The sequence below is a fragment of the Labrus mixtus genome, chromosome 11 (genome assembly GCF_963584025.1).
Source record: "Labrus mixtus chromosome 11, fLabMix1.1, whole genome shotgun sequence".
Classification (NCBI taxonomy): domain Eukaryota; kingdom Metazoa; phylum Chordata; class Actinopteri; order Labriformes; family Labridae; genus Labrus; species Labrus mixtus.
Window position 1 is genome coordinate 25,568,288 of NC_083622.1, and position 16,186 is coordinate 25,584,473.

Here is a 16,186-nt window from a genome sequence, read left to right on the forward strand (position 1 = left end):
CCTGAACCCCTCACCCTGAAACCTGGCACCTTGGGCTGACTGAAATAGCAGATGCAACAATATTACGGTGCCAGAAATCCTAGCCCAGCAGCACTGATATAAATATAGATATAAATATTGTCATCCCTTCCTGATGCTCAGCCCAGCACTCCTCTGGCAGTCTCAGTCTCTTTTACTGTTTAGAGACTGCATAGACTCCCAGTAACTGGCCTTTGTTTGGAGGTTTCCAGATGCTCAAACCATTATATTAGTACAAGATGTTTTGGTTCCAGTACTGCTTAACGCAACTATACAATTGAAAGAATCTATGGAACAATTTGTATTTCATCATGAAACCAGAATAACCACAGTTTATCTGGGCTGTCTTTATCAAATAAAGACAGCAGATTCTTTAAATAGCACAAGGTGCCTTATTAAGACATCTGTTTAAGTGTTTAACCATGTAACATTTTTATGCTGGCTGCATTATGTTGATTATATAATGTCTGGATTTGATCTTTGTCAGCATCAGGAGAACAACATGAAACAACCTTGAAAGGCAGGATACAGACCCCATCATGATGTCTTCATGGATTACAAATTGGTAGTGAGGCCAACAGCAGGATAAGCAACCCCCCTAATAAAGTCTGGACACTGTTGGTGGCGGCTGTGAATGAAGGATGCATGATGTGATGAGGGCTGGACTGGGGACCAGAACCCAGACACTGATTAGATGGATTGGAGGTGACTGACATCGAGGAGGGTTAGAAATGTCAAAGTGATGACAGCAGAGAGAAGAACAGATTCAAAGTTTGACAGTGCAGGATGACTGACCGAGGTAATGGTAAAATCTGGTCAGTTTAATGCTTAGAGAGAAAATTGCCCAAAATCCATGTTTCTGCCATGTTTGTAAAAAGTGAAGAAGTGCACTCTGGGATTGCTGAAAAGTAACCAACAAAAGATACAAAGCAAAAATATATATTCCCGATTCTAGTCTGATCTTTGAAAATGTTGTGCATCAAATGGAGACACAACTTCTGCCAAAGACAAATAACTTATCAGACTGCTGTACACAAGATGTCCTCTGGTACATCAGTACATTTTGACCCTTCACACAGTGTGATCTGGTGCGTTTCCGTCTGTCTAATGGGATGACTTTGTATTCTTTCTAACTCATATATTCAATATAGTTGTTCATGCTGCTCAAACTGCAACACCAGCAGTACTCTCAGGTCCTCTGATCAGGCTTTGCTTGTAATCTCTCTTACAAGACTTAAAACTAAAAGAAGACTTTTTGAGGCTTTAGCTCCTAAACTTTGAAACTGTCTCCTGACAGAACTGAGAGCTGCGAACTCTGCAGACATTGTTTTATAAAAGCCGATTGAAGATCTTTTTATTTAGACTTGCCTTTGTTTAATCTGTCCGACTGCTTTTATGTATTTGTCTTGTTTATTGTCTTATGCGACCTCTGTGTGTTGCCATTTAAATCTTTAAATGTGACGTCTGTTCTTACAAGGTCCCACATAACAAACTTTATTTTCTTACTTCAGTAACAAAGTTATCTATCAGAAAAATAAGATTCATTTTGACTTTCTGTGTGTTCACAATCCTGTTTATTTCTCTTGAAGTTTTTTTTGCAAAATATCTAATATTTGAATAGATATAAGGGTCAGTTTGTTTTTACTTTTATTTTATCAGGAATGTTCCCATCTAGAAAGAAACACTTTTACAACGGCGTCTTGGCCAAGACAGCAGCATGTTATGCATATTATGCAAAATGCACTTTACCATGGTTTTGTAAAACTAATATGTGTCACTAGTCTGTCTCTAAACAAAGACAAAGATGAGGGAGAAAAAGCAAAGAAAGCACTTTTACAAAACACAGAGCGAGTTTGAGAGATGACATACATCATGTGTTCATACATGTATACAACGTATTCTGAAAGTTTCAGTGTGGTTTCAAATACAAAATGCAAACAGGTGTTTTTATATTTCGATGGTATTAAAATACTTTTAAATTGCAGCTTACAAAATTGAGTTGCTGCTGCTGTTTGATTGTTTGCTGGCCCTCCAGTGTCTCCTGGCTCTCTGCCCTCCAGCTCCACTGACCTCCACACACTCCTCACAGGAAACCTCCAGGCCCATGAGAGCCTGTGGCACCTGCCAACCTGCCATTCTTCCTGCCCTGAAATAGACCCTAACTGGCACTTATCTGATCTCTCTCTCTCTCTGTGTGTGTGTGTGTGTGTGTGTGTGTGTGTGTGTGTGTGTGTGTGTGTGTGTGTGTGTGTGTGTGTGTGTGTGTGTGTGTGTGTGTGTGTGTGTGTGTGTGTGCGTGTGTGTGCGCTTTCTTATCTTGGGGAGTTGGTATAGAGCCATGCTGACTGCAGCACATTCCCTGACTTCCTGTTGAGCCCTAGACAGCTGGAGATCGATCAGTGCACTGATGCATCACTTTAGAGGCCACATGCATTATAAACTGAAACACACACACAAAAGCACACAAACAACAACATTTGTGCATGCATATAGACAAAAGTGTGAAATGTGTCATTTCAGACAGACTTCCATTACGATCTGGAGTCTGCAGCAGATTATACAACAGCAGGGCGGACTTGCGGAGGATGAATGGGAGTGGACAGGTTATTAATGGTGAAGGAATAAAAGTTTATAATAGAGAATAAACCCTGTGGATAAGCTGCCAGTCAATCATCACACAGACAATCATTAACATAAGAAATGGTGGATGACTATGTGTGCAAATGTCTTTAAGCCTGCAGGTCACCCAGGTGCTGCACTTCACAGAGTGATATTCAGAGACAGGTTGCAGGCTGGCTGACCCAGCGTACTGTACACACCAAAGAAGAGTCAGCGTGTCTGGAATGTGTGCCTGGGAAGAGTCCACCGACCTTTCTGAATTCCTTCCCCTCTTTTAAATAGACCGGAGAGGTGTGGGCTTTTATACTTGGAAGAATCTAGAGCAGTCTTGGATGCACTGAGCTGTATCCTTGTTGATGACCTTTCATATTTGTGGTAAAGTCATGAAGGACTTTTGATCCACGAAATCACAAATTTAGACAAAAAAAAGTCGAACTTGAAAGGGTATATGCAAACTATTAAACGTGAAATTAAATGAAAACATTTTTGCTAAACTAAATTATCACTGATTATTTAAAAAAACTGTGAATTCAGTTTAGTCTATGCATGTTTCTTTGACTTTGTTTAGTTTGTCTATCTATAATCCAAGTGAAACAGAAAGGTCTGTTTGTACAGATTTGTTCAGTAGAGGATGTGTTGAATCAAAGTGAAGGATATATGCCCCCTATAGACACAGATCAGACCACAGGACAGGAAGAGTCTCAGTTTGCCTCTGTTCTGGCACATTTTCCCTCCTTTCCCCCTCCAAATCTTCAACTATTATTGCCCACCATTTTTTAAAAATCATTCGTAAAGATATGAAATGTCTAATGTCAATTGTACAAATCTTTATAAACCACAGTATTTACACTTGATTACACTCAGATATTTAACAGATCTTAAATTATTTTGATTATGTGCCGACATGTCTGTATGTTTATGACTTTGATCCAAGAGCAACACACACTTCTTACCTCAGAAAGGAAGCAGTCTGTATGATTATACATATTTCTAGAAGGTGGAAATAACCATAAATTGGACAAGCGCTGCATCTTTTTAGGATTTTCCCTTGACTCCCAACCATTGTCTATTGAAATGATTCCTAACCCTTTTATAAAATATATTTGAAAAGATGTAGGCCTGCGTTTTGGTTGTTTGGTTTGGCAACACTTAAAACCAACTCTGCGATCAGGCTTTTTGTTTGCCAAGATGCTGACACAATGTTGAACTTGGAAGTGTCCACAGCGGTATCAACATCAATTATCAGTCACCTCAAACAGGTCAGTAAAAGGTTAAAGTTAAGGTTTTGATCAAATAGAACCTTGTTTTGCTGTCTCACCTTCACGCTAATAAAAGCTTAAGTTATAGGCCATGTAAGGGTCAGCTGCCTGTGACAACGCTGTACCATAACTTGTATGTTATTTAAAGCTCCCTGTCAATACTACTGAATAAGGACATGCCTGTAGAGCCAGTTACTCTGTAAGCTGTGTTAACAGAGCTGAAAAAGACGAAAAGCAGACCTCCCTGTGAAGAGTTTTTGCTTTTGATAAATGTTATTACAGTTCTTGTGAAACAATTATTCACATAAGGGAGTAGTGTTGAATAAATACATCTCATTATCACAATTGTAAAATAAAGAAATACATTTGACTTTTTTTTTGCAAGAGTTTATGGTGTATGCCGAATACATAATAATTTTATTTAGTGGTATTATTCCGCCCCCCTGTGGAGAAACTGCGCAACTATCATGGTGTGCTCCACGATTTAGTTCCGAGGAATTCATGTTTCAAGGGGAACACATTTCAGTGTAACACCGCTCAACTGTAAATAAGCAAGGTTGGTGACTGTATTTTTTGTTGGTAAATGGCTTTCTGTCATAATTATTATTATTCATATCGGACTATCGGAAGGTAAAACATGTTTCAAATACATTAACTGTATCTGCTGCTCTGTTTGTAGGAGTTACAACAATATGTATCAAATTAGAGATGGACACTAAAACCTTCGATGACATTCACTTTACAAATGACAAGATACAGTGATTAACCAATTTAAAACATAGTAATCGAATAGTTTTTGTAACTGGTTTGCTGTTAGGTGGGGGTTGTTTCTGTTGTATAAATCCAATGAAGAAATCGTGAAACAGACTGGAGATTATAACACCATTTAATCGGCCGAGGTCAGACAACTTCATCAAACAAGCATGCTTACAAATCACTGACTGACAAAGTAACAGTGTTCACAGTGCTGCTTGTATTCTGTTGAAAGGTGCAACCCACAAATTCCTTTCTATTTGGGTACATCACTATAAAACAATAAAGATGACATGACACTGATTTGTATACATAACAGATGTAGACTCTTTGTCTAACAAACAGTTGTTGACAACATATGGTTGGCTCTTACACAAATAAAGATCTGCTACTATTGAGATGTTTCACCCACACAAGTTTACAGCTTCAGACACCCAACAGTATGAGTGTTAACAGGTGGTAGACAGACTTGAATAATATATTTCACAAAGTTACCAAGATGAATGAATTTCATGAAAGTCATTTGCTGTCCTGAAGAAGTGGTCTAACCTGTAAACGTTTCAAGACATGAACAGCCTAAATGAGAACTATTAATGTAGCCTAATAGTCCTTTAAGTTATTTCCGCAGTTTGTATTTTAACAAGTCCTTTTCAAGTTCAAATGTTTCCCTTTCTCCTTTGATTCCTGTTATGAAGCACAGCTCCCGTTAACTCATGACTCAGAGCCGGACAAATCACACAGGTGTTTTCAATTAGGCCTACTCTAATCAGATGGATATCACTAATGAAAACACCTGAGTGCCTAAAATATATCAACCAATCCAAAGTAGGCTAGATACTTTATGTAGTTAAAAAGGAGTATTACAATAAAAAAAAGTCAACTCATCTATCAAATGCTGTATTGAATGAATTAATGTATTTGGTGGCTCATGGGGGAATTGGGATAAACAGCTATTTAGCCATTGTCAGTTTAACAATTGTTGCGTAACATTTATGTCATATGATGGGGGAATTATTTAAAAGTCACTACACACAGGTATTGATACGAGATTCAATAGGAGGGTTTGTGTCAGAGTCCCAGCTCAATTATCAGGAGATTTAATTAGATTGTATTTATTATTATTTTATAATTTCCTTAAAACATTAGCTGCTACTGTTTTCACTCAGTCTTGATGGTAACTTGAACAATGCTCATGTCCTTAGGTCCTGAGCTTAAATATAAGAAATGTGTGCAATCTTCTTTTTTTTTTTACGTAAGTTATATAGCTGATGTCATTTCTTCCAAAGGATGTAAAAGTGATTTATGTCTCTCACAGTCTGCATGATGGTTCTGTGTGCATTGAGGCGACAACTCCTGAGCAGAAGCAGCTGTGGAGCCTGGGCTAGGTAAAGAGTCATTTTGTTACCATGGTTACAGTGATCACCCACAAAGACAAAGTGCATTCCTAAGGTGCTTAAATATGTTAAGTGCTTCTCTTTCAAAGTAATCACTTCTTGACGAGGATTAAAACATGCAATGATTCAGAGTCAGAATAGTTTTGCATGGTCTGTATCCCATCTTTTTCAAGCTGAAAAGAATTAAGGGGTATTAAATTCATTGTTATGTTATTCATTGTGTTGCTGTTTGTCAATGCAAGCTTTCACTTTCAGTCTTGAGAAACACTAGTCTTATCTCCTCTCCCTCTCCAAGACACTTCATTATACCAGTTATAGTACAGTGAATTGCATGCATATCGATTTGATAATAAAAAATAATTATTTAGGTTACAGCAAATATCTATTCTGAAGAAAAGTGTATAGCGTTACGTACTGGTAATGTGTCAGAAAATGTCATTTATTTGGGTTCCATTTAAAACAGTTCCTGCCTTTAAAAAAAAGGTGTAAGCTTTGATTTGAATATTGACTGACTGTAATTTGTTGCATTTGAATAAATGTTGTTCCTCCAAGGCTGTTGCAGAGACAGAGCCGGGGCTGTGTGTACTCGATTACCCACGGCTTCAACCAGGACGAGATCCGAGAGAAGCTGCAGGCCTTTCCTGGAGGATCCATTGATCTTCTCAAACAGGAGTCAGGCATCGCTGTGCTGACCATCAACAACCCTGCCCGCATGAACGCCTTCTCTGGTAAGGAGACAAAGTGGATACATAATAATGTGTTTTTTACAGTGACTAGTGCAGACTTTTTATTTTCTGAATGAAACTCATTTGCACATACTCAGAACTAGACACCTATGATTGGTACTTCATGTATGAGTGCGTCATTGTTTTGAGGTTTTTTGTCTTCCTCTTAGGCAGTATGATGGTGGACCTGGAGGAGAGGGTGAGCCAGCTGGAGAGCTGGACGGACTGTAAAGGCCTCATTGTTCAGGGTTCTTCTGGAACTTTTTGCTCTGGGTCGGACCTCAACGCTGTCAGGGCGATTTCAAACCCACAGGTAGCAGAGCAGAGAAAGTACCTGCCTCCCTCTTTCTTTTGTCTCAGCTTGTCTTTCTCTTGTTGTCTCCTGGATGTGTACTTGCCTAAATGATTATTGTTGCCTTGTAGGATGGGATGAAGATGTGTATGTTCATGCAGAATACACTAACAAGACTACTCAGGTACGAGCTATCATTTCCTCTCAGGTACTTAACTATATTTCAATGCAGGCAAAAAAGTAGTCGTCAGAAGTTTAAAATGAAGCATTATTCAAAGTGCACTCCTATGTGGTGACAGTCTACTTCTCTCAGTGCAGGCTGCCTCTGATCTCAGTTGCTCTGGTGGAGGGGAGAGCACTAGGAGGTGGTGCAGAACTCATCACTGCCTGCGATTTCAGGTAATGTATTTGACTTGAAGTGAATAAAAAAAACACTTACATTCCTACGATCTAACCGGTGTCTTTCATCTCTCTGTCAAAGGTTAATGGCATCTGGCAGCGTGATCCAGTTTGTCCATAAACACATGGGTCTAGTCCCGGGCTGGGGCGGTGCCGCTCGACTCGTCCGCATCGTAGGAAGCCAGCATGCACTGAAGCTACTCGGTGGCGCGCTCAAGGTGGAACCAGAACTCGGCCTGCAGATTGGACTGGCAGATGGGGTCTTGGAGGCAGAAGAGGATGCCCTCCCTCTACAGCAGGCTGAAGACTGGCTCAGTCGTTACACAAAAGGAGCTGCCCCAGTGATCCAGGCTGTGAAGAAGGTGGTGCTGTCAGGACGAGAGCTTCCCCTGTCTGATGCTCTGAGAACTGAGAAGGATGTATTTGGGACGGTTTGGGGGGGTCCGGCTAACCTGCAGGCTCTGGCCAGCAAACCCAAACACAAATGAGCATCTCTAAGAGCTTCTCCTTCCAGCTGTGATGTCCATCTGAGCCAAAGAGAGGTACTCTGGACTGAAATGGATAAACTTCCTTTGCTCTTTGCTGTGCTGAAGACATTTACAGTTCCTTTTCGTATAGGTGAATGTTGTGTATAAAAAGTGCACTGGATGATAAAGGGTTTCCTCTTTATGGTTAAGAACTACAAACAAAACATTATCAGTGCAGTACTGTCAAATACTAAGAGTGGATATTGTTTTGCATACTTGAATGCTCTTTGGTAATCCTCTGACGTGTTGTGCCTGATTGTCATGAAAGCAAGAGCAGAGTTACAAATATATTAAACATTGCTGATATAGACAGATGCCATGTGGATGTGTCTTCTTGGATGAAAACACTGTTAGCTGACCTGACATATGCTCTGTCATTATCCCTAAAAAGAAGTCTGAAACTGTACCTGAGGACTTGCATATATATTTTAAATAAACTTTTAGCCCCTCCATTAAATGATAGATATCATAAATCAGTGACCATCTCTATGATCATCAAGCAAAGGAGCCCTGCCTTTCCTCCATGTCCCCTGAAAATAGGATTATGGTAATGATCAGATCATGCCAGGCTGAGTCTCACTGAGGCAGACGGATAGCAGCAGCAGATGTCAGAAAGATACTGATGAGGTGTAACGAGCAGGAGACATCTACATCTGTCTGCAGGATTGAGAGTAATGCTATGCTTTATCAAGTTAAGTTGTATAATATTCAGCTTAGCTTCAGTTACTCTTGTGCCTAAATTAACCACAGTCTATTTGTATCTATCCTGCTGCAAGAACATCATTTGGCTGTTTTAAATACTCTGCATGCTGAAGCACAGAGCCAGCGTCAACAGTGATAATAAACATACTGCGCTCTGTAAGGCTTGGCTCAAATTTGCAGATTCATTTCCATAGCATGTTTGAGAGGCTGTACGACAAATTACACTGCAGAGCAAAGAGTGGAACAGACTGAAATGACAAGAGCAGGACATGTCCCTGGAGCACGCCACGCCTTTATCTCCTGTTCCCTTCTAGAGGTCATGTTTCCTGGCCAGACAGCCAGCTGGAGCGCTGACAGCCGCTGTGCTCAGAATACCAAACACCCACAAGGTGAGTGAGGGAAAGTCAAGTGTCAAGTCAACCTCATTATGATAAACATCGCAGTACAAAAAAGCTTACTTTGCATCTGGTCGCAATTTGGATTCAGTTTTTACAGTGCCTTCTTTTTAGAGCTTTTCCATCTTGTACACGAGCTACCCATGTGATTTTCCTGATTCTGCAGTAAGTCTTTATAAGAATCAATGTTGAACACTTCAGTTCTTCGTTTACAAAGAAGACTGACAAAGAAGGAGGGATTGAACTTGTAAGGGGCCCATTGAAAGTCCTTCCTTTGTTACCATCAAAACAGATATATCTATCCTTACATATATATCTAGAGCAAGACCTTTCCAATAATCATAGACAGGAAATCAATATATTCTCCTTTTAGGATGATGAAATGACACAATTTATTCTTAAATTACAAACAATGTAACAAAAGGTTGCCAAGCAAAGACTGTTACACAAACTTTATTCTTCAGAATGGAGAGTCTAAGACTGAGCTGATGATGTTAAACATGTCAGAAAATATAAAAAAAAATAACAACTTGAAATCTCTGCAGCATGGCCAATGACGATGGCAGATTCTTGCTCCTCTTCAGTCATTGCACATAAAGAGGATTTACAACCAGAAGAAATGCAGAAACAAAGACAAAATAAACATTTACTCAAACTCAACCCCAAAAAAGATCAATTCTCAACATCCTGTTGACCAGTAGTGTTTAAGTAACTCTCTCCTCAAACATGCACAAATCACACCACTTTAGAAACACCAATTTAGAATACTTTTAATCAGGGACGATAAGAATACTTTAAGAGGCTTCAGAGGCCTCAACAGCTTTTAAAAAGAGAACACTGAACTCCACATTAAAATGCCAATTGTTCAAAGCTGGGAGGGGGTTAAAAGAAATGTTTGAAGCACGTTCTTCTGTTATGAACAATCTTTTATAACAGGAAGCCAGATAATCCTGTGGACTGGAGAGTTACGTTACAATGCCAAAGCATGAAAGTGTGACATTTTAAGACCTACATAGCCTAAGAGCATCAGGAAGTACTTTTAGATTCCATTCGTTGTCTGGTTAAAAAAACCTCAAGATATTTACTTACCGCACAGTCAAGTCTGAAATGACACTCCACTAAAAGTTACACTTATATCTCAGAAATTGAAAGTAAAGCTTCTTAATCCGTTAATCTGAATTGAGGAAAACCATTGAGGGGGGGCTGGAGCTGGAACAAGTTATCAAAGATTAAGTTCTTTCCAAGAGTAGTCAGATGACTTGAGCTCTAACAAGCCTGTTTCTGTGTGCTATGTTAGCTGAGAGAGTTAAAGTGTAGATGATTAGAATGCAGCCGTTCATGATAAGAGACGCAGTTCCATTTCCAGAAGAAACATCCCCATTTATGCTTTCTTTCTTAAACGTCACAGATCTGGAAGAGGCCCGCAGAAAGCTTCATTTTATAAGGATAACACATTTCAAGACAGGAATACAAAGGATTGGTAGAAGCTGCTTAGCAAGTCTCTTTTCCGTCACATTTCCTACACTTTAAAAAGAATAGACTTAACAGTGTGCATTAAGTGACCTGACTGATGGCAGCTAAACACATCATAAGACTGTTTACACTGGCCTCACATGATGTTCTGGATTGACAATTGTGAGATTTTGTGGCTCACAACAACATGCTGTATCCATCTGGCAGTTTACCAAGCTGTCCCTCCTGTCTCAGTGTTGGAACATGAAAACCCGACATTAGTCCTTCTGGCTGGGTATATGCTGGATGAGACTGACAAACAAGTCATGAAGATATGAGCACATTTTTGAGAGCCAAAAAATAAAGGATCCAACTTTGATCACTAAAATTGAGCTCTTAACTAAAATCATGAAGTACTTTTTGCTTAATTATTTCTGTAGCCAGCCATCCACCTACATCAGATCTGTGACAGAGTGAACGGCAGCATAAAGTAAGGAATAAATTAATTAAATGGAACAGAGCTGTTTACTGAAGATTTCAATGACGACTTCACACTTCAGTCACTGTACACTGGCCATCAGGCATTCTGGACCTTCCACTGCTACTGGATGAAGAGGGGGGGGAGTTGGATTCTGCACCAGGAGGGGCTCTGTCCTCTGGATTCAGTCTTTGCCTTCTTGGATCCTCCCACGGCTCCCCATCTCCCCCCTCTTCTTCTTGATCCTCCTCTTCCTCATCGTCACTCCGGTCTCCGGAGCCAGACTCGTCCACAGAGGTGTGAGGGTCAGAGGACCTGGAGGGTGAGGCCTGCTCTTCCTCATCTTCTTCCTCACCTTCCCCAGCCTCAGACCGCTCATGGGGAAGAGTGGGCCTGGTGATTTGAAGCTGGGAGAGATCATCCTCCAGAGTGGGGCTGCTGCTGCTGCCAGGCTGACCACCGAGGGAGGTGGGAGGTCTGGTGGTGGCTGGAACAGTAGGGTGGTTACCTGTAACTTGCTGCTGTACACCTGCTACTGTGGTATCAGCCCCGTCAGCAGAGTTTTCTCGACCTACTGCTACTGCCCCGATGGCCACAGCAACACCCTCAGTGTCCAAACGCAGTCCTGCCACTCCCTTCTTGGGGATATCCAAAACGTCTCTCTTCATCTTGCGTCTACGCCCGTGCTCATTGCGCCTGTACTGTACCATGTTCTCCAAATCGGCTACATACAAAAAACCAGCAATGAGCATTTCAGCTGTTTTCTTCCCCTTGGAGAAAGCGTCCTCCAGCTCGCGGCTGGTTCGCTCATCATACTGCCACCATCCATTTCTACCTTCATAATACCAGGCGTGATCACTCGTTGCACCACCCCGACCTCCTGCTGATGCCTTAAGCTCCTCTGGAGAAAGAAGAGTAGGCCTCTCCAGGAAGTCATCCGGTACTTCTTGTCTGCAGAGAGCACAGCGTTTGCTTTGCCAGGATGCTCCCTTCACACACAGGAAACAGAAGACGTGATGGCACGGCAGCTGGACTGGGTGGACACAGCTCTGCAGACAGATGGCACACTCGGGTACAGATAGGGCTGGGGATGAGTTGCTGGAGCCAGAGCATGATGATTCTGCACCGTTTCCACTTCCTCCACCACTGTTGCTGCCTTTCTTACTGGATGGAAGAGAGCTAACAGAGTGGTCGACCTCTCCACAACTAGCCATCCTTAGGAAGTTCTACGGCACGGGATCAAGAGTGAATAAAGATTATACAGAGCACGTAGTGACAGATCTTTTTTCTTGGGTAATAATCATTTGGAAAATTCATATTAGTATTAAGGATTATCAACTCTGGATTTTGTGTTGTAAGATCCATATATGATTACATTTTCCACTTATATGGCAACAAATAATACATTTTTCTTTTACTGCTAATGTCTTACATGTCTTACAAACATTAAATACTGGTCTGCAAGTTTCTTGCACAAAAATCAGTATCAACAGATGAATAAATATAGAACGATGCTATATTACATTCGCACTACATTCAGACAAACTGTTCTGTCAGTCAAAGGAACTAAATATTGGAATATTCTCTCACTCACAATAAGAGACTCACAAACACATGCAACCTTCAAAACACACCTCAAACAGTGGATAAAAGAAAACCAAGTCTGTGACCACCTTAAACCTTTAACCTCCATTATATTCTTGTGTCACTTGTGCCTTTGTATTTTATTTGTAATTTGTCTTTCTCTGTTACCTGCCTAGGGACAACAGATGGAAACTAGCACTTCTGCTGGCATTTTCACAGCTGTTCATTAATATGCACTGTCCCTAACAAATAAATAAAAATATTTTACATCCCAACTTAATAAAGGTTGACAGACATGCTCATGAATACTTACTGGAAGTACTCTTAATGCTGATGAATCATGAGGAGAGCTGGTGGAACTTCAATCTTGCTACTACCAAAACAAAAAGAGAAGTCAGTTAAAATGATATCAAGAACAATTATCACAAGAAAAATCAAACTTCCTTTAACCTCATTAGACAAACAAACACTGTGAAAAACAAGTTGATGTGAAAACGGATTAGCTAAACTATGACTGAAATGTGACTCAAAGGTTTAAGTATGTGGAACAAAGGCCTTTCTGTTAACTGACTACAAACAATGACCTGTGTCAGCTAACAAGTTTCCTGCTAACCAGCTGGCCTTATGTGAAGGCTGCTGATAAACACAGCTAACGATCAACACACAAACTACTTTAGCTTTCACACATAGTTAGCAAACATCAAGTCGTTTGTTTGTAGGTTATATATAATCACAGGTCAAACAGTACATAAGGGTTTCGCGAATGACAAAGCGATCATAACAATAAGAGCTGTTGTAGCGAACGCATGCTAAGCTAACAGCAGTACTCTGACTCCAGCAAATAGACGGAGTTCATGTGACGGCGCTAGCTTAAGGAGACATAAACAGCACAGATAAGGGCCTTAGCAACCACAACGTACCGTACTGTTGGAATATACTTTGTTATTTCGATGCGCAGATACAATTCGTGTAACAGCTACTTATTCCAAGTGGTAATTTTCCGATTTCCAATGTTAGCAGGCTTTTTGTTTTCCTCTGAAAAAAAGCGCAGATAAGGACAACGACGTAATGGCGTTGCGTAATGACGCAATATGACGCAACACTGCGCGACGCCTTCTTTCGACGCATGTCAGTTCAAGAGTCTTCCTGTTCGCTCGTGGCTAGAGGACGTTGGTGTCACAGAGAGAGAGAGGGGCTCTTCAAGTGTTTATTTCTCAACTAAAGACAGAACAGAAGCAACAGAAACAAAATGTTTTCCCGCGCAGTGAGACCTTCCGTCAGCCTCGCTCGGAGCCTGTCCACCTCCACGCAGAACAACGCCAAGGTGGCGGTGCTAGGAGCGTCAGGCGGCATAGGCCAGCCGCTCTCTCTGCTGCTCAAGAATAGCCCCCTGGTGAGTCAACTCTCCCTGTATGATATTGCCCACACCCCCGGGGTCGCTGCGGACCTCAGCCACATCGAGACCAGGGCCCAGGTGACAGGTCATATGGGACCAGACCAGCTGGAGGCTGCTCTGACGGGCTGCGAGGTTGTGGTCATCCCCGCCGGTGTGCCGAGAAAACCAGGTATGACCCGTGATGACCTCTTCAACACCAACGCCACCATTGTAGCCACCTTGGCCGATGCCTGCGCACGCTACTGCCCAGAAGCAATGATCTGCGTGATCGCCAACCCGGTCAACTCCACCATACCTATTACATCAGAGGTCATGAAGAAACATGGAGTGTACAACCCCAACAAAGTGTTTGGTGTCACAACCCTGGACATTGTCAGAGCAAACGCCTTCGTGGCAGAGCTTAAAGGCCTTGACCCAGCTCGTGTCAACGTACCAGTCATTGGAGGTCATGCTGGGAAGACCATCATCCCCCTCATCTCCCAGTGCACACCAAAGGTCGAGTTCCCTGCTGACCAGCTGGCCGCTCTGACCGGCAGGATCCAGGAGGCCGGCACAGAGGTGGTGAAGGCCAAGGCTGGGGCCGGATCTGCAACCCTGTCCATGGCTTATGCAGGCGCCCGCTTCACCTTCTCAGTCCTCGACGCCATGAATGGAAAGGAAGGTGTGGTTGAGTGTGGCTACGTCAGGTCTGAGGAGACGGAGTGCAAGTACTTCTCAACACCTCTGCTCCTGGGAAAGAACGGCATTGAGAAGAACCTGGGGCTGGGAAAGCTGACTGCCTTCGAGGAGAAACTGGTGGCTGATGCCATTGGCGAGCTGAAGGCTTCCATCAAGAAGGGCGAGGATTTTGTGGCTAATATGAAGTGAACAGGGGCATGACGTTAGTTGAAAACATCAACATCTGTGATTGATTGTTCTGTCTTAACCTAAAGGCATCTGGGTAAATCTAAAGATCCGTCACAGTGTTTCCTCTTTTGTTTTTGTCATAGCAGTAGGATTATCTTGATTCAAAATCCTGGTTTTAACCACAGTCCTTTTGCTAAGTATCATTCCACTTAGCTTTTCAAATATGGCTTTATGTTTAACCTATGATTTGTGTACATACGTTGTACTGTGACTTAATTATTTTTTGCAAATGTCAACTCTAAAAAAAGATTCATATATTTTCATGTACAGTCTTTATCTGCTGATTGAATGAGGAGGAAATACTGTCATCATGCCTGTTGATGCAAATAGATGTAACTGGTGAACAAAGATTCTCACTCCACCAATAAACAGTTTAGCGGGATTCTTTTTGCTTTTTTTGTTATTCAAGAATAATTTAGCCTGCTTGCACATAAACACATGAAACTGAGAAGGTTAATCAATATCTGACTAATCTTTATTTTTATGCTAAATTTGGTTCTGTAAATTATAAGTGAAGGTTACTTTATAGTGAACGCTTTAGATGTAGTTTCCAATGTGTGCCACTATTCAAATTAACTATATACCAACATATAAAAAAATAAAAGTCTCTGAAGTTGGATCTACATACTATTCAGGTACTTTTTATGTAGGTCAGAATTGTCACAGCAAATACCCTGCCATAACTATAAGGCAGTTTTCATTCAGTGCTATATTTGTTTCCCTGCATTTCTTATTGCAGTCTTAACTGTTGTGCAAACTACAGATACCCTATGACTTATGTAATGCAGAACGTGAACTTTAATCCTCTTTCTCATAAATGTATCAGTCTGCATATCTATCTGTGCCCTTTGCCTTGATAACATAAAATCTCAATCTTAATTGATAACTAATACTAGATTATTGAAACTTTTATTCCATTTGTTCAGCACACCTGTTACATGAGCTTTTCATTCTTCCGTGGCTCAGTTAATATTTAGGAACCTTCTGCCTCACAGAGGACAGTCGATCACAATGGCTAAAAAGCAGGCTGGCAGGCAAACCATAAAGTACTTGGAATGGCAGCAGTAGAAGGCCATCCTGATATTCTTGGCACACTGTATTTGACACATGCATGGGTTCAAACTAAATCATTTTCTGACAGTCAGTACTCTGGAAGTGTAAGATACTGGGCCACAGCCCATTCAGTGACTTTAATGGCACTAAGAGATATTTATACGTATATATACCATACTGATCATGGACAGGTGTTACAGTTTGTGAAGCTGTACTGCAGCCCCACACTCACTC

At 41.3% G+C, this 16,186-nt stretch overlaps 3 protein-coding genes across 7 annotated transcripts; 2 read left to right on the forward strand and 1 right to left on the reverse strand.

The window, feature by feature from the left end:
* The first annotated feature begins 4,382 nt into the window (after positions 1-4,382).
* echdc1 (enoyl CoA hydratase domain containing 1) lies at positions 4,383-8,300 on the forward strand. 3 transcript variants are annotated; one of them, XM_061051074.1, is made up of 7 exons: positions 4,383-4,452; positions 5,965-6,034; positions 6,596-6,771; positions 6,939-7,081; positions 7,192-7,244; positions 7,379-7,459; positions 7,542-8,300. In XM_061051074.1, the coding sequence occupies exons 2-7, from the start codon at positions 5,970-5,972 to the stop codon at positions 7,945-7,947; spliced, it is 924 nt and encodes a 307-aa protein (XP_060907057.1). In that variant the 5' UTR covers positions 4,383-4,452; positions 5,965-5,969; the 3' UTR covers positions 7,948-8,300. The 3 variants fall into 3 exon arrangements, with proteins under 3 accessions (XP_060907057.1, XP_060907059.1, XP_060907058.1); XM_061051076.1 differs by lacking the exon at positions 4,383-4,452 and adding an exon at positions 4,457-4,526; XM_061051075.1 differs by lacking the exon at positions 4,383-4,452 and adding an exon at positions 5,290-5,684.
* A 1,142-nt stretch (positions 8,301-9,442) lies between these two features.
* Positions 9,443-13,667, reverse strand: LOC132984293 (E3 ubiquitin-protein ligase rnf146-like). 3 transcript variants are annotated; one of them, XM_061051077.1, is made up of 3 exons: positions 13,518-13,667; positions 12,911-12,970; positions 9,443-12,239 (listed from the first exon to the last, which is right to left on the reverse strand). In XM_061051077.1, the coding sequence occupies exon 3, from the start codon at positions 12,225-12,227 to the stop codon at positions 11,085-11,087; it is 1,143 nt and encodes a 380-aa protein (XP_060907060.1). In that variant the 5' UTR covers positions 12,228-12,239; positions 12,911-12,970; positions 13,518-13,667; the 3' UTR covers positions 9,443-11,084. The 3 variants fall into 3 exon arrangements, with proteins under 3 accessions (XP_060907060.1, XP_060907061.1, XP_060907062.1); XM_061051078.1 differs by having other exon boundaries at positions 12,911-12,967; positions 13,518-13,653; XM_061051079.1 differs by having other exon boundaries at positions 12,911-12,956; positions 13,518-13,651.
* Positions 13,668-13,714: 47 nt separating this feature from the next.
* Positions 13,715-15,281, forward strand: mdh2 (malate dehydrogenase 2, NAD (mitochondrial)). The gene has a single exon (XM_061051080.1). It carries the CDS (start codon positions 13,847-13,849, stop codon positions 14,858-14,860), a length of 1,014 nt encoding a protein of 337 aa, XP_060907063.1. The 5' UTR covers positions 13,715-13,846; the 3' UTR covers positions 14,861-15,281.
* The last annotated feature ends 905 nt before the right edge of the window (positions 15,282-16,186 follow it).